At 52.5% G+C, this 18102-nt stretch overlaps 1 protein-coding gene across 5 annotated transcripts in view; it reads right to left on the bottom strand.

Annotated features, from left to right (window-relative positions):
* SMARCA4 (SWI/SNF related BAF chromatin remodeling complex subunit ATPase 4) overlaps window positions 1-18102 on the bottom strand; it is an 89692-nt gene that overhangs the window by 55507 nt on the left and 16083 nt on the right. For all 5 annotated transcript variants that reach the window (XM_068979565.1, XM_068979566.1, XM_068979567.1 and 2 more), the window contains exons 2-13: window positions 17848-18097; window positions 15835-15967; window positions 14550-14930; window positions 14145-14243; window positions 13017-13275; window positions 10916-11042; window positions 9862-10035; window positions 8453-8626; window positions 6972-7139; window positions 6829-6879; window positions 640-770; window positions 261-318 (exon numbers count right to left, since the gene is read on the bottom strand). In XM_068979565.1, coding sequence (XP_068835666.1) covers window positions 261-318; window positions 640-770; window positions 6829-6879; window positions 6972-7139; window positions 8453-8626; window positions 9862-10035; window positions 10916-11042; window positions 13017-13275; window positions 14145-14243; window positions 14550-14930; window positions 15835-15967; window positions 17848-18069 — 1977 coding nt within the window. In that variant the 5' untranslated portion in view covers window positions 18070-18097. The remainder of the gene's footprint in view (window positions 1-260; window positions 319-639; window positions 771-6828; window positions 6880-6971; window positions 7140-8452; window positions 8627-9861; window positions 10036-10915; window positions 11043-13016; window positions 13276-14144; window positions 14244-14549; window positions 14931-15834; window positions 15968-17847; window positions 18098-18102) is intronic.

Below are 18102 nucleotides of genomic sequence, written 5' to 3'. Positions count from 1 at the left end.
AGTGTGACTGAGGACATATGAGTGAGGACATCTATATTTTACTTAATGAAGTTAGAGTGGAAACAGTCACATGTGACAAGAAGCTACCACATTGAAACAATGTGGCTCTCAAAACAGAACTTTCAGCCTTGGCGGCCCCCTGCCCATCTCTTACCCCACTCGATGCCTGGCCTGGGTGGAAGAGAAACTTAGCATCCACTGTGGTCGAGGTCACACCACAGAGCCCCAAGGGCCTGGATGGCCAGGAAACGAACTCTTACCTCCTCCTCTTCTTCTGAGCCACTCTCTTCACTATCAGATCTTGGAGCTACTTCATACCTGGGGAGGGAAAAAAAAAATGTGTTGTTGTTAATATAAATCTCCCCAGGAAAACTTGCCTTGAGGTACAGTGGTTAAGACTCCAAGCTTCCAAAGCAGGGGGTACGAGTTCAATCCCTGGTGGGGGAACTAAGATCCCATATGTCATGCAGCACGGATTAAAAAAAAAACAACTCCCCAGAACCAGCACGATTCACTTTCTTTAGCAAATTGTCCTGTGCCCAATGCAACCAGGGTCACCCCTGGCGGCTAGCTCCCATGGAACGAGGTGGCCTTCAACTTAGGATGCTGGCTGCCACTGGTCCACAAGACCCCACTCACCCCGGGTTCATCTCCAGCCAGGCCTCCAGCTGCCCAGCCTTGGGTGCATCTGTGCCTGTCAGGATCTTCCCACTCTCCACGTGGATCACTTTCACCGGCAGGTCGCTCATTTGGCTGGTCTCGTCTAGAGGCTGAAAGAGAGTTACACGCAGGACATGAGGTTCTGCAGAGTTCATACTCTGGGCATCCATCCTCGCACCAGGGCCATCTGGGAACTGCCCCCCACCCACCCCAACTCCAGCCCAGAAAAATGGCACACAAGCTGGGTTAACTGAATGTTAATAACTCAGTAAAAATACATGTAACCAATTGATAACAGCTGTGTCTGGGAAATAACTGATATAAATGTTTTTGATTTTCAAATAGATATTGGGTTGGCCAAAACATTGGTTCGGGTTTCCCCGTAAGATGGGACTGAAAAACCCAAACCAATGTTTTGGCCAACCCCAATACCTATTTATTTGGCCAACTCAATAACATAATCATACAGTCCAAGATTCAAGATGATGGAGTGCGGACTCTCCACATCCCTACCCCCAAACGAAACAGTTTCTCTCTTCACAGGTGCCCATCACTATCAGTTTCTGGGTGTGTTCTAGATCAATTCCACACAGAAGAAACAAGGTCTTCCTTTTTGACCCAAGTGACTACACTATTCCCATTCTTCTGGCCCTTGATTGCTTCCATTCATACTGGATTTGTAGACTTCATCAAAGGCCTTCATCCTTTTCTGTTAAACAGCTAATCAGAATCTTTGAAAAATCAAACAACTTCCTTGTAGCAACAAATATGTAATTCCTTGATTTCTTGAGATACTGACTTCAAATGAAATTTTCCTCTTCAACAGATCCTTCACATTTCCTGGCAAGACCTTCAGGATGAGGATGAAGATGGAAACCTTTGTCTGCACCCACTAGGAACCTACTACCTCCCAAACCTCCCTGCAGGCCATGCTCACCACCTACAATGATCCTCAGCAGAGACTACTGTTGCTATTTAGTCGCTCAGTCGTGTCCAGCTCTTACAACCCCATGGACTGCAAACCCACCTAACTGCCACCCCACAAACAAGCTCTGCGTGCTGCCTCAGTCAGCCACTGTCACCCCTGCATCTTTCCTGGGAGTAATCAGGGTGCTGATGGTAGGACCTCTCCACCCCCAGAATCCTGACTCAACTGCCCTGGGGTCCTCACCCCAGGCCTCTCTGATTTTCAGAAGCTCCCCAGGTGACAATGATGTCCAGCCAAGGCTGTGGACCACTGAGCGAGAACAAAGATCAAGACCACCAGCAGACACCATGGAGCAGTGCTTCCTATCACTGTAACAGGATGAGCAGCTGCAGTGGCAATCCTCCAGAGTTCCCTGGGCCACAGCTTCCTGTCATACGAATGCCCCAAATGGCCTCGGGAAGGCTTTGTGCTGTGGTCAAATGCCAGCCCACCTCTCTTCTTAAAAAATTCAGCATTTCAAATAAAACCCTGTGGAATAAGTATTAATACATTATGTGAGTTAATCACTATAGTCATTCATTTCTGGGAACCAGGCCAAGAGACAAAAGTGTGCCAACTGTTATGGGCCGGGTTGTGTCCCCTCTGGAGCTCAAATGCTCAAGCCCCAACTCTCCAATGTGACTATATTTAGAGACCGGGCCCTGTGGGAGTGAGGGGGTGGGGTAATCCAGGTTAAGGTCATAAGGTCATAATTAGGTCATAAAGGCGGGGCCCTCATGATGGGATTAGTGACTGTAGAAGAAACCCCAGAGCCTGCTCTCTCTCCAGCCAAAAGGCAGAGGCTACAAACCAGGAGGGGAGTCCTCACCAGGAACTAACCTTGTCGAACCTTGAATTTCCATCTTCCATAGCCGTAAAAACACGTATTTCTGATGTTTAAGCCATACCAGCTAAGACAGTATCAAAAGGTACGTACAAGGAGGCTCATTACCACAATGTGCATGTAAAAAAGAAAGCAAAGAGGGGGAAGAGCTACCAACAAGGGAGGAGATACACAGTGGTCCATCAGAGTCGCTTGGTGCAGGATGTCTGCTCTATCTATTGATGGGTAGTAACTTAAAACAGCTATCAATCTGAACAGTGAAAGAGATTCTAAGTATGTCAATACAAAAAAGTAAGAGGAGAACTAATGGCTTGATATGGAAAGTGGTCCAAGATACTCTGCCAAGCAGAAGTCTTACTATGTGTCTGCCTGTGAAGTCGCTCAGTCGTGTCCAACTCTTTGCGACCCCATGGACTGTAGCCTACCTCTGTCCATGGGATTTTCCAAGCAACAGTACTGGAGTGGATTGCCAGAGACTAACCCAAATGGTCCCCAAACAAAACAAAGAGAATGCAAGCATGAAGATTCTGGGAAAGGTGTAGAGAGAGATGTCAACCAGAAACCAACATGCACGCTCACGAGAGAACAAGCACCGCGGGGGCTTCTCCCTCTCACGTCGTCGCTACATTCACATTACATGTTACCATTTTTTCGCCAAGGAGAAGTACTGCATTTATGATTCAAAGAAGCAAGCAATAGCAACATCCCTAACACGGTGACATTAAAAAGAGTCAGGTGGGACTTCCCTGGCCATCCAGTGGTTGAGAATCTACACTTCCAATGCAAAGGGTATGGGTTCAATTCCTGGTTGGGTAACTAAGATCCCACATGCCTCTTGTCCAAAAACCAAAAGATAAAACAGAAGTACTGTAACAAATTCAATAAACACTTCAAAAATGACCCACATTAAAAAGAATAAATAAATCTCACAAGTAAATAAATAAAAAGAGTATGGTGAGAGTAATAAATAAATAAACAGAGTGAGGCTGGAAAAACTAAGATGCAGCACCAGGCAGGGAAAAGAAAACCTCCAGGAGGCATGTGTACAGGAGCTATCCCAGCGCAAACACACCCATGATTACTCAAGGCTTCCCTCTGGGAAGGGGCCTGGAGGAGGGGTAAAGGGGGAAGGTAAAAGATACACCTTTTATTTGCACATCTCACATCTTTCTTTCACATGAGTGTGTCAGGTGAGAATGGCTGCCTTCAGGAGGCAGAGAGGAATGTTCTGGAAGAGATGGATGTGTGGGGATAGTAGCCTCTCTCTAGGGGCCTCTCTGGATGGTTCTGACTTTGGGACCAGGCTAATATTTCACATACTAAATAAATAAGTGAGGAGTAAATAAGTGGCCCAGTAGTAAAGAATCCCCCTGACAGTGCAGGAGACATAGAGACATAGGTTCAATCCCTGGGTCGGGAAGATCACCTAGAGGAGAAAATGGCAACCCACTCCAATATTCTTGCCTGGGAAACACCATGGACAGAGGAGCCTGGTGTGCTACATACGGTTCATGGGGGTGCAGAGTCAGACACAACCGAGGGACTGACCATACATGCACACAAACAAATAAAACCAACAAGGACTGGGGGGACCTCACAACTGGGAGGACCAATCTTCTGAAGAAAGGATCTGAGGCATATGCTTAAAAAATAATAATTTATTTACTTGGGTGTGCCAGGTCTTGACTGTGGCATGTGCGGTCTAGTTACCTGACCAGGGATCAAACTCAGGCCCCCTGCATTGGGAGCACGGAGTCTTAGCCACGGGAAGTCCCTGGAGCATATATTTTAAATTGAAAACAAACACTGACCGCACGTTAGGCACTCTGAACGTACTTCCTGCGCCTTCTAGGACTGTGCGAATAAGGGATTATATTGTGGCAGACAGAGTCAGTTTGGGGCTCTCATAACATGGGCATGGAGGAAAGAAAGAAGCCAGGGTATTGGATTAGAATTGGAGGTATCAATGCAACTGCAACATTTTTAGTTTATAGAACTAGTTAATATATGTAACTAGCAAAGTGGATGTGCATGCATACACACATCTATTTCCTAGATCTGTCCGCTGAGAGGGCCCCAAAACAATGAAACCTCAGTAGCAATGAACACACGTAGATCATGGTTTCCAAATATTCTTTTCTGTTGAAAGGAATCAGGGCTCCTTAGAGACATGGTCGAGTTCAGGAGGGAAAGCAGATGAACTCAGGGCTGTTCTGGTGTGTGAGGAAGTCACGCCCTCAGAGAACAATGGGGCACAGGGACACAGGAGTTAAGGTGAAGGGGTTCCCACTGGCCCAAACTGGAACAGTCTTGAGCATCAAAATATATAATGACAGTGCAAGATTAAACCAAGTAAATCCATTAGACTAAATAAGAACCCATGAGTCAGTACCAGGGGTTGGCAAACTATGCCCCATGAGCCAAACAAAAAAGAACAGAAGGCTACGTGGTCAGCAGAGGATGGATAAAGAAAATGTGGTGCAGGACTTCCCTTGTGGTCTAGTGGCTAAGAATCCACTTGCCAACGCAGGATACACAGGTTCGATCCCCAGTCCAGGAAGATACCACATGTCATGGGGTAACTAAGCCTGTGCACCTCAGCTACTGAGCCCCGGCTCTAGAGCCCGTGCTCTGCAACGAAAGAAGCCACTGCAATGAGACGCCTGTGCATTGCAACTGGAGAATAGGCCCTGCTCGCCACAACTGAAGAAAGCCCCAGTACATCAATTAAGATCCAGTGCAGCCAAAAATAAAATAAAGCTTTAAAAAACGACAATAAAACAGACAAAGGTGTGGAGAAACCGGAACCCTTACAATAACACAATACTGATACAGGAATAAAAAGACATAGTACCTATATGTAACAGAATACTATGCAGCCATAAAAAGGAATGAAATTGTGCCATTCACACAGACATGGACGGACAAAGAGACTGTCATACAGAGTGAAGTAAGTCAGAAAGGAAAATCCCACACGTTAACGCATATATGTGGAATCTAGAAAAATAGTACTGGTGAATTTATTTGCAAAGTAGAAACAGAGACACAGATGTAAACACAAATGCATAGCTACCAATGAGGGAAGAGAGGGTTTGGGATGGATTAGGAGATTGAGATTGACACATATACACTGCTATGTATAAAATGGACTTCCTAGGTGGTAAAGAACCTGCCTGCCAATGCAGGAAATTTAAGAGGCATGGGTTCGATCCCAGGGTCAGGAAGATCCCCTGGAGAAGGAAATGGCAACCACTCCAGTATTCTTGCCTGGAGAACCCCATGGACAGAAGAGTTTGGTGGGCTACCGTCCATGTGGTCACAAAGAGTCAGACATGATTGAAGTGACTTAGCACAGCACACGTGTAAAATCACTAATGAGAACCTGCTATCTGACACAGGGAACTCTACTAAATGCTCTGAGCTGACCTAAATGGGATACAGCCGGAACTAACACAACACTGGTAACAACACTCCAATTTAAAAAGGAAAAGGAAGACTTTCCCTTCTTGCAGAAAGCCAGCTAATAAACACAGAAGGAATACTGACTGGAGAAATCACCATCTTGCAACCGTTACGGCAAAAACTGATACAGGCAAACAGTGCACGCTGAAACAGTGGGTGGAGGTTTCAGGCATTACAGTGTCTTCACATAGTCTGAGGATCTCCCCAGAAGGTACTTCCAATCACTGCAGCTGGAGATGCCTAGGCTGACACCAAGGGATCAAGGTCAACATCACCAGTGAGGGAAGAAATCTACGCCACACACTCCCCATGTGATGCACGGAGAAAGACCCTGAGTCACGCCAGGGTTTCCTGCTGCTGTGAAGGACACCGGGGGGTCAACTGTGAGTCTGTACAAGGGCTGTGGATCAGATGACAGTACTGCGTCAATGTTCATTTCCTGGTTTTGACTGCTGTACGCTTATGGAAAAGAACAGCTTTGTTTTTAGGATGTACACATGAAACATACAGAGCAGCAGAGTGCCATCATGTTGGCATCTGACTCTCAAATGACTTATAAAAAATGAGCATGAACAGTGGGAATGCGGGTGATGCACACACAAAGCCTCTCTGTACTGTTCTTACACCTCTCCTGGGAGTCTAAAATTTTAAAGAAAGAACTGAGAAATAAATAACAACCCGTGAACAGAAAAAGCCCCAGAAGGAAACACACCCACATGTGAGCTGTCTGGGGAGTGGGGGCAAGGAAGGGTGGGGGGTGTCAGGGGACCGAGGGGGACTCTTACCAGCACCATATATCTCATAATTTCAGAACGAAAAAACTTTAAGGGTGAAATTGACCTAACTTCCGGGGATGGGCTGGCATGTCCACAAGAAGAAACCCCTGGTTCCTCACCTCGCCATCAGGTCCGATCGCAGGCGTCTGTCCTTCAGCATTTTCTGCCTTCTGGAAGGGAAGAGCGACACAGTCAGCCCCTGACAGAGAAGGCCAAGGTGCATGCCCACACAGAGCCACTCCAGCCCCACCAAGGGGCGCACCTTCTTTTTCTTCTTCTTTTTCTTCTCCTTGGCCACCTGGGCAGCCTTGTGCTGCCGCACCAGCTCCGTGAGGTTAGCTACGTATTCATCTGTCTGCTGCAGGAGGTAGGCCAGGCGCTTGTCCTTCTTCTGGTCAATGAGTTTTCGGTAGCCCTCCTCGTCCTCGGCCTGCGGAAGCGGGTGGTTATGACAGAAGCTTGTGACTCACCTGTCCGCCAGCACCCAGGGCAGCCAACAGACTCAGAAGCCTGTGGGGTGTTGCTAACCAGTGGCCAGACCCACGTTTAGGAAGCACTGAGCTCATGGCCTACACTGTGCTCTATTCAACCCTCTCACTGATGTGATCTATGAACTCCCCTGCAGAACGTCCCCAATCCCCAACCCTACCAGGCCCCACAGAGTCCTGCTGGACAGACATGGTCCTGCAGGAGCCATTTAAAAGGCCCATCCTGGGACTTCACTGGTGGTCCAGTGGTTAAGACTCCGCTCTTCTACTGTAGGGAGTGTGAGTTCGATCCTTGGTTGGGGAACTACGATCCCACATGCCATGAAGTGTGGCCAAACTAAGATTGGGGAGAAAAAAGCCCCATCCCCTCTGTTCACAAAGACACCCAAATTCCAACCATTCTCTCCACCTTTTCCGAACCACTACTCTCCCACGTGGCTTTCTGAGAAGACATCAGACCACACTGCCCTCCTCTAGCTCACAGCCTCCCCTTCAGGGTCAGAATTAAAGCCGAAGCCCTCCATGGCCTGCCAGGCCCCCATGACTGCTGCTGGGACTCCAACCTCACTGCCTTGAACCACGCTGTTCCAGGGGCTACTGACTGAGCCCCACACACGGCTTCCTCCCGCATCGAGTCTATCCTCTCGGCTCCCCTCTGTGCTGAGAGGCACACCCCCGCCCCAGGAGCTCTGCAGTCGTGGGTCAGGCCCACCCTGCCTGGAACACCCAGTTAATCCCCACTCCCTGGTTCTGCTTCGTTCTCCTCTGTGCACTTCTCACCCCCCAAAACCACCTTGTCTGTCTCTGTGGGCACCTGTCTCTCTAGGGCCAGCATGACCCCACCAGGGAAGGGACCATGTCCTCCTTATTACTGTGGTCCCTGTCCACGCAACAGGGCTGTCAATATTGGCCCAATCAGAGAACCCTCCGTGAATAATACGTGGTGACATGCAAAGGGGTGGGGAGGTTGGGCACATAATAGGTGGCTGTCCCACTAGGGGGCAGTGCCACCTCCAGCCTTCAGAGACCACAGAGCAGCTGGCTAACTGGTTGAGGTCAAGAGGTCACTGACAGTCAGGGTGACCAGGCAAAGACCTGGGGCCAGGTCTTTCAGACTCCCAAATCCTTTCTTCCTCTGTCCCACCTCTAACACTAAGCAGCAAAATGCCCTAGCGTAACCCTGGGTGATTGATCCCCAGGCTCCCAACACCCATCACCCTCCTGAAGGGACCCGGGTCACCACAGCCGACTGTACCATGAGCCTCCGCATTCTCTCCTTCTCGATTCTTTCATTCTCCTTCTTCTGTTCCCGCTCGGTGTTGGCGTGGTACGTGGCCACCGCCTTTGTGAGCTTCTGGATTTTGCCTGTGACCGACCTGTGATATTCCTTGAAATCCTTGGCATGCTGAAGAATGCTGTTGAGGTATTCCTGCAGGGAGCACAGAGAAGAGCCGACTGACTACGGGATGTTGCCCCGAGGGAGACGAAACGCCAAAGCGGGCTTGGTGAAAACCAAGGGGATGCGATCAAACTGGTCCTGCGACACTGCCTGCTGACAAGGTCCACCATTCTCTATGGGGACCATGTGGTGGGAAGGGCCCCCCTCCAACCCCGCCTCAGCAGCCAGGGCAATTGCCCTGGCTGGGACAACCTGGCAGGGCCTACTGACCACTGCAAAATGCGCCCCCATCCCCTCCCCCATCCAAACCATCACTGCAAGGGATTTAAGAAAAATGGCAGAGACGGGTGCCAAAATTCAAGTCCAAGAATGCCTAGCCCAGCGTCACTTTTAACGGTGGGAAGTGGAGAATACACTGTGTGTCCCAAGACAGGGAAATGGTTTCATAAACCACTAAATGTTGAGCACTCGGAGACGGAAGACAACGCAGACGTTAAAAATCACGCTTTAGTAATACTTTCAACAGGTCAACATGTCTATATATTTTTTAAAGACAGCTATTTAACTTTTGACTACTGTGTATATATAGGGGGAAGAAAAAGTTTTTTGGAGAAAAACTTTAGAAAATACAAATATTTTTATATTAAGTAAAACTAAAAACATAAATATAAATGTAAACAGACCAAATGATCCCAAACCCTGCTTGAATGGAGAATCTAGTTTCCCTGACAGACCCTCTAACCTCCTCAGTCAGATACTGCCTCTGCTCAGGCACCTCACTCCAAGCACAAGCCCGAGTGGTCCCCTCTGCACAAGGCCCCACACGCCCGTCCCATCACCTCACTGTCCTCACCGCCTCCCTCCCTCACCCACGCTCCCCCAACTCTGACCACACGGAACACCGGCGTGCCTTCCAACCCCAAAGCCCTGTCATCTGCACATCCGTGTGGCTCCTCCCTCGGGTCTCTGCTCAGACACCACCTTCTCGAGGAGGCCCTCTCTGAAGGACCATCCTGTGTGAACGGCTCCTCCATCTCTGTCTATCCCCACGTCCTGTCTCCTGACACCCTATTAACTCCCCAAACGTCATATGTGCGTTTGAATACAGCCCATCTCCCCGACCGTCTTTACTGGTTTTGTTCACTCAAGTACTCTCGGCGCCTAGAATACTGTTATGATGAACAGAGACACACGCAGACCGCGTGTGCAGACAAAAACCGGGACCCCACAGTGCGGGGCTGACGACCTGCCCCCCAGGGCTGCACCTGGTGCTTCTGCCGGCGCTTGCGCTCCTGCTCGATCTTCTGCTGCTTCTCCAGCTTCTCGGTGATGCGGGCCTCGCGCAGGGACTGCCGCTTGCTGCGCTTATAGGCCTTGGCGTTGAGGGCCGTCTCCAGGGCTGTGTCCCTCCTCATGCACACCACCACCTCCTGCCGCAGCTTCGGGAAGGAAGGGGAGAAATTGGCAACTGGTATAACTCAGTGATGCCCACGTGCCTCCACAATGCAAACCAGGAAGTAGGCTGCCACACCCAGGAGGACCCAAGAGTGCAAACACACGCGTGGAGAGGACCTGGGGCAGGGAGCCAGGCGCTGCTAGCAGGCACCCACAGTGCAGGAGATGGCTGCCCCTGGACACCCAGAGAGCGCCTCTCACGTCTTCAGGTCTCCAGCTTTGCACTCTCTCAACCACACACAAAAGTTCTTACTGGTCATTCAAGAGCAAAGGACTCTCAGAAATAGACCCATCCAAGCCTCCTGCTGCAAGCTGGCCACGGCCACCTTAAGGAAGGCCCACACTTGCTCATTCCAATGGCAGGACATGCAGAGGGAGGAGGGACAGTGGGTAAGTGAGTGTGAGGGGGAGCACTGTGGCTTAAGGGTCAGGGTATACTTCATAACTGTCCCAGGGACTTCCCTGATGGTCTGCTGGTTGTGTATCTGCCTTGCAATGCAAGATACACAAGCTTGATCCCTGGTCAGGGAACTAAGATTCTACGTGCCTCGTGAAAACTAGGCCTGCAGCCACAACTATCAGGCTCTCAAACCACACCTAGAGACGTCACAAGCCACAACTACTGAGCCGGCACACTCTGGAGCCCATATGCCACAACTACCGAGTTTGTGCCTAACAAGGAATATCCCAAGTGATGCAACGATGATCCTGCATGCCACACTAAGACCCAACGCAGAGAGAGACAGCGAGAAAGAAAGATTAACAACAACAAAAAAACTGCCCAGTAAGCATCTCTCTGAATCTGAGCATCAGTATTGGCAAGAAGGGTCTCTTCTTAACCCCAGAGCCCACGTCTGTGCCCACCTGCCTCTGGAAGTTCAGCAGTCTGAGGGCCTTGAGCTCGATGGTAGCTTTGGTTCGCAAATCCCCGGCCAGGGACCCGGGAAGGTTTTCAAGTTCCTGAATTCGGTGTGCGATGCGAGCCTGCAGCCTAGGATGTGAAGATGGAAAAAATGACCCATGACGTGAGATCTCACCAGTTTACAGGGAACCCCCCGGATCCCCTTCTTTAAAGCCAGAGCCTCAGAAGAATCCAGTGGAGTCCACACTAGTTCTGAGACAGGAGAGGGCAGAGAAAGGATGCACACAAGACTACATACAGGAGGGCAGCCACAGAGGCCCCAGGAGCTGCAGCAAACAGGAAATCTCAAAGTGCACAGCTGGCTTCTGGCATTTCAGCAGTGGGAGCGAATCTCTGGAGTCAGGTGGGCTGGGGCCTCTATCCCGGCCCTGGAAAGCTACTCAGCTATGAAGTGGGGAGACCCCTCAGAGCAACCCTACAGGTTTGGTCTCAGGTTCAAACAGGGAACTTCCCTGCAGGAGCAGTTGTTAAGACTCCGTGCTTCCACTGCAGGAGGCACAGATTCGATCCCTGGTTGGGGAACTGAGATCTCACATGCTGCATGGCACGGCCAAAAAAAAAAGAAAAAAGGCGGGGTAGAGCATAAAGTTCAAACGAAATAATCCCCACTTTTCACACACTTGCTTATCAAGCACCTACTGTATGCCAGGGACCACTTGAGCTGTGGGGCTTCAGCACTAAACAAGACTAACCAGGGCTCCTGGTTGCTCTCACTGAGTTCATAAGTTTATCAGGAGGAAAAGCCATAAAGAAATTAAAAAATTAAGTATCTACGGCTATTTCAGAGAAGTACTTTGAAGAAGGGGCTGGAGGTGAGGGGTGTGGGAGTCAGAGTCTCCACCACATGGAGGCCTTGGCAATCAAGTTTAAATAAACACCAAGAAGTCATGCACAGGATGTGCAAAGTCCCTGGGGTAGGAATGAGTCTAACCTGTTAAATACAAAGAGGAACCAGGAGAGTCAAGGAGGTGAGGACAGAGCACTGGGCAGGGACTAAAGAGAAAAGGGCTGCAAAATTGATAATGGAAAGCCAGTTTTAACCCAAGAAATAGATATAATATAAGTCAAGCGTGGGAAAACAGACTGCACAGGCAAGGCAGAGAGCAAGGAGGCTGGGGAGCAGGTGCAGACCAGCTGGCACGGTGAACAGTGCTGGGGGAAAAGAAGTTGAGAGTTCACCAAGGGGACACTGCAAGCAAGGATCAAGGTCCCATGGTCCATTTGGTGCTGGACGGTAGGTACATGGGAACAGGGACAGAAAGGAGACGGGAAATCTGGGCAGGCCATCTTTAAGCCATTCCGATGGAGCAGGAGGGGAGGCACCTGGGCCCAGGGGCTGGAGCTCCAGGGCTCATCACAGCTGGAGAGGCACTCTGAAGACTGTCATTAAGCTGAGTCACTGATGTATCTGGGGATTTGCGGTGTATGAGGCAAGGCCCCCTCCCTGGACAGAGCTGCCGTTACTCAGGGAGGCCAGCCCTGAAGAGGTTATAAACGCAATGGAGAAACAGTGGGAGCACGAGGTGTTCAGGCAGTGAATCTCAGGCTCCCCCAGCACTATTGGACAGGGGGACACACATCTGTGTGCCAGGCCCCTCACAGTATCCAGTGCCCAGCAGGCCTGGGCAGGGCAGGCAACAGTGAGTGATGGTTCAGAAATGTCCACCACAAGGCTCACCCGGAGACTTTTTGAATGCAGATGAGCCAAAAGTTGGATAGGAAAGGAGAACCAGGCATGTTCATTCCAACATATATCTATCTGTACAACCTCCGTGGAGGAAGGTATTGCAAAATCTATGAAATTTCCACGTGCACATAAATCCTCTGTACCCAAACTAAGCCGTGTGCACACATTTATTCTGACACACATGGGGTTTCTCTGCAAGGATGCACACACACCAGAGAACTAGAAGGCTGGGGGCCAAGGCAGGAGGGGGACCTCTGGCTACATACCCCACTGGCCTTTAGAACTGAGCACCACCATCAATGCGTGTCAGAGGTGACAGGGTTGGGGGGCACCCCTGGCTGGCGGCAGGACCTCACCTGTATTCCCGCTCCTGCAGGATCTCCACGGGGTCCAGGCCCCGCGGCTTCTGGATCGGGGTGATGCGGCTCTGCTTCTGGTGGAGCGGCACCATGGGGGCAGGCTGGGCTGGCTGCCCCGGTGACTGCGTCTGGGGCGGCATCACAGGGGAGGCAGCGGGCGGGACAGCAGGGGGTGCAGGCGACGGGCGGCCTGTCGGCTGTGGGGGTATCAGCTTCTGAGGTGTGCTCGTGGGGGCAGCAGCATTCGCCATGGGTCCTGGGGGGAGACAGGAAGCAGGCCACCACGTTGAGTCCCAGGTCAGCCTCGGGAGAAAGTGAAGTGCCTGTGGGGCGCTGACTGCCCCGGGGACAAGCTCGTTCAGAGGCTGACACGGGCTGGGCAGCTTCCCAGGACCCCCACCCCTCACTGCCCCATGGCTCCTCACTTCCTAGAGGTCTGGCTCCCTCTTCTTCCTCGAGGTCTCAGCCTGCACATCCCTTCTCCAAAGCCCCTACTGGTCCAGGTGCCGACCCGGGGTGGGTATGGGGTGAGCCTGCCTTTCACCCACCCCAGCTCCAGCAGAATTCAATTTACAGGACTGGCTCTTTAATGCCCATCACTGATCCTCAGGCCCCAAGACGACAGGAATGAATCTGTTTTATCCACAGCTTTGACCTCACAGATGTGACCCTCAAATAAGCACTAACTACATTTTACACCAAACACAGGGGTGACAAAACCTCGAGTTTCCCTGCCCTCCAGCCTGTCTCCCACAGCACTGGGGGCATTTTCGGGAGGGAAAGGGGTTGGCCGTGACCTCTGGGCTCAAGGCACCACATCCTGAAGGATGGTGTCTGCTCCGCAGCCTCTCACTTGAGTCACACAGTGGACTCATGCCTTATTGTCCCTCTCTTCCTGCTACTGGCTCAGAGATCCCAGGGTCATTGTGATCCAAAAGACAAGGGTGGGTAGGTAGAGAGGAATAGGACCAAACCCAAGGCTCTGGTGAGACCCAAAGAAGATGGCAGAAGCAGCAGACGTGTCCCTGACCCACTCTCTGACTGGGCTCATCTCAGGGTCTGCACGGTATGAACTCGACGTGGGAGTCAGGGCACAGACACGTCAGTAGGACAGAGGGAGCTCACCTTCAGGCCAGGGCTTGGGAGGCCCTCCGGGGGGCTGGCCGGGCATCCCAGGAGGCACGCCTGAGGGTCCTGGAGGGGGCATATTGGGCCCTCCCATACCTACACGCAAGGAGAAACAGACCAGAGGATAAAACATGTCCTGTGTTTATACCTGCACCCGGCCCCGCACCCTGCCCCCACCACGGGCAGCCCTGGCTCCAGGAGACACATCCAACAAGGAGCCCCTTGGTGTGGGCACCGGAGCAGACAAGGGAGCTAGAGAAACACCATTTATCACCAACAGCCCCAGTGCCAGGGAAGCCAACAGACGGCAGAGCCCAGACCTGCCAATGCACATGTCCGCATTCCTGTTGGTTGGCTCTGAGACCCCTCCCCATCCCAAGGGTCAGGGGCAGTGGGCCCTACCATGAGGCCTGCTGTAATTTGGAGGTGCTGGTCCAGGGCTGGGCCCGGGCCCTGTTGCAGACACGGAGGGCGGAGGTAGAGCTGGCATCTGTGGCTGCATCCCGGGCATCGGCCGCTTGCCCTGCACAGCCATCTGCAGGTGGTCGGGAAGGGGCTGCCCCCGGGCCAGCATCTTGTAGGCCATGATCTGTGCTCTGAGCTGGTGCAGCTGGTTCTGGTTGAAGGGTGTTGGGCCTCGGTTCTGCTGCCCCAAAGCCTGTGGATCAGCACCATCTAGCGGGGCCCCCCCGGGCCCAGACGACATCTGTGGGCCCGAGGACGGGCCACTGGCTGGAACCGGGCTGGAGGCGTGCTCAGAGCCGCCCAGGGGTGAGGGGTAACCTGTGGGGAGACACGGGTCTGGGTGGTCACTTGGCAGCACATATCCAGTGATTTTTAAGGAAAAGATGGTGCCCAGCTTACACTGGCCCCTACCCTGAGACAAGGACGGCCAAATGACTTTATACTCATGATTCAAACAAGAGACGCCCAGAGGGCACACACTTACAGCCTGGTTGGCAGCCTGCATAGCGCTTGGTTCGGCCTACTTAGTAACTTGCCAACGATTAAAGTAGAGGTGACACAAAAATCCAGGCTTTCTCTGGGCCCGCCCCGCTGCCCCTCGCCTTGGGCAGGTCCACTCCCCCCACTTCCCTTACCTGCAGAGCCCCTGAGCTTCCAGCCCCATTGACAGGAAGCCACCCACGTTCAGCTAAGATAAAGCCCAGCCCTGCCCCTCCTGAGATTCTGACTCAGCAGGTCTGAAGCAGGGAGCAGGCGTCTGCTTTCTCTTTCCTTTTTTCTCTAGCTGCGTCACACAACTTGAGGGATCTTAGTTCTCCAGATCAAGAACTAAGGATTGAACCCAGGGCCCCTGCAGTGGAAGTCCTAACCACAGGGAATTCCCAACAGGGAATTCTCAGAGTCTACATTCCCCATCCGCTCCTGGGTGCCACCAGAGCCACTATCCTAAGGACCCTGTCCTGCCCAGCCCTTGTCTAACACCTGGCGTGGAACACGGTTCCATCCTACCAGTATCCACTCTCCTGGGGCTGCTCTGGGACTAAATGGCCTGAACAGGGCGCCAGCTAAGCCCATGCTCAACAGCCCTCCATGGCAGGGTATACCACAAGGCTCAACTGTCCTGGGTCCTTGGAATCCATCTATGGATGACTCCTTTAGGAAAGTGACCTTGGGACTTCCAGAGGGCAACAAACATGAGGAAAGAGGAGAAGGGAAACCATACCTTGGGAGTGTTGGTCCATGGGGCTTGGCGGGGGCCCCATGCCTGCATGGCCCCCTGACCGCATCCCCATCCCCTTCATCTGGGTGTAGCGGGGGTCATCCGACATGCCCTTCTCATGCATGGACTCCATTGGCTGCGAGAGTGGACGACAAGGCAGGATCAGCAAGGGGGCATGTGAAGAGACAGCACAGAAATGCACCACACGAGAGAAGTTCAAGATCACTGAAAATGTGCATCCAAAGTCACCAGGCACTTATTGAGCTGCCATGGCCAAGCTTAGGTCCAAGACGTGGTCCTGATCCCTACTCAGGTGTCAAGGCATGTGCGTGAAATAACACCAGTCAGGGGACCCGCAGACTGGTGATCCAGGGGCAAGGGCACGGCTGGACGAGGACACCAGGGAAGGTGGGGACAGTTTCTGATGGCCCAAGTCTCACAAGGGAAGCACACGCAGAGCTCCAGGCCAGGAGCGGTTCTAGCAGTCACAAGAAGACCTTGCGACCACAGGGAACCTCTAGCCCAGGAGACTGTAAATCAGAGACAGGCAGTAACTCCTGCCCATGAGGTACGGCAGCAACAGTCAAATGTCCTCACTGATCCCAGATCGGCCTCCTGCCTGCTAGCGGGCAGGGGGCCACTTGTAACATCGTTCTGCCCCTCCTAGGAGACACCATCAGATCTTGGTGGGACAGAAACACACAGCCTCCCTTCTGATGTTCAGCACTAAGCACCCCCCCACGGAATGGCTGGCAAAGTGGACATCTTCCGAGACCCTCCCAGGCTCGGATGCCAATGTCCAGCTCTCTGGTCTAAGAGGTGGCCCAGCAAAGTCAGCCACAGCTCAACATGTACCATGAAAGGAGGAGGAGGAAAAGGCGTGGGCCAAGAGCAGAGGGGCAGCTTCCCAACCAGAAGCAGCGTGGGGCCCTTGGGATGCTGAGCAGACCCCTGGGTGGGGCCTTCCCTCTGATCCTTCTCCCCTGGGCTCGGGGAGCTGAGAGACAGGCTCGCCTCCCCCAGGGCAGGAGCTCTCTACAGACAGGGGAAGGGTTGGGGACCACCAGACCTCAATTCTTGGGCCAGCCAGACACATGGCAGGTGTCTGAGAGACGTGTCAGGTGTCCAGGAAGAAACAAAACAGAGAGGGGAAACGGAGGAGAAACGGGCCTAAGTCAGCACTGGGGGCAGCGGTCAGAGAATCATCAACAGCTTTCTAAGAAGAAATGACCAGTCAGATACTGTACCCAAGTTGACAGGAATATATTGGTGATGGGTAGGGTGGAGGGGCGTCACCTCACTGTGCTGGAGGTCAGGGGCGGGTGGCACCTGCCTGAGGTCAGGGAGAACCAAAGGGATGAGATAGCTCTGCTGAGTGACCATCCCGCTGAGACCCTACTTCCTCATCTGCAAAATGGGCACAATACATACCTGCACCTGATGGGCTGGCAGGAGGGGATTAAGTGAACTGGGGTATGAACACATGGACAGCCTGGCAGGGAAGCCAGAGGGGCAGGCAGAGACCCCTCATCCCCAGGCCTTGTATCTTCTACTGTGATGGACACCTGTGATCCCAGATGCTTGAAAAAGGCACCTTTTCCTTTAGATGCTTTTTATCCATAAGAGAGTACTTCCTCCAACCACCTCCCAGGAATACAAAGAAAGAGGAAAATTATATGTGTGAAAAGAGGCTTTTCTCATCTCACTGGCTAAAGCATCCTTGATGCACTCAGGTCACTGGGCAGGACAATGATGCCCAAGTAGAGGATCAAGCGGGGACAGAGGGCACTGGCTGCTGTGCTCAGTGAGTCACTCAGGTAAGCCAAGCAGGTAACCACGGGCTGGAGGCCATCTTTCAGGATTTGGACACTTCTATTCATTAATAAAACAACAGGCGTGAGAGACCCAGGGTTAGGACGGCTGCCAGCTCGCAGTGGGGCTCAGGACACACTGCGCACCCCCCGCCCCTGCGCATGTGGACCCAGCTGGCGGGGCTGAGGGCCCGGGGCTCCCTACCTTGTGCATCTGGTGCATGTTCTCCTGAGGGTACCCTCCAGGGCCCTGGGTCGGGATGGGGTGTCCTGCCGAGGGAGGCCCTGGGCTGGGTCCCATGATGCTGTGGGCGGAGCCAGGGGAGGGGCCCGGGCTGGGGCCCAACATGGCTCCAGGGGAGGGGCCCGGGCCGGGAGAAGGGCCTGGCCGAGGAGTTCCACCCAGGGCTGGGTCTGGTGTGGACATCTTCACAGGAGCTGCGGACGGTGGTCTCCTGCT

Source organism: Capricornis sumatraensis, chromosome 9 (assembly GCF_032405125.1).
Source record: "Capricornis sumatraensis isolate serow.1 chromosome 9, serow.2, whole genome shotgun sequence".
Taxonomy (NCBI): Eukaryota; Metazoa; Chordata; class Mammalia; order Artiodactyla; family Bovidae; genus Capricornis; species Capricornis sumatraensis.
The sequence above is the reverse complement of the archived record's forward strand: the minus strand, read 5'-3'. Positions and strand labels throughout refer to the sequence as shown.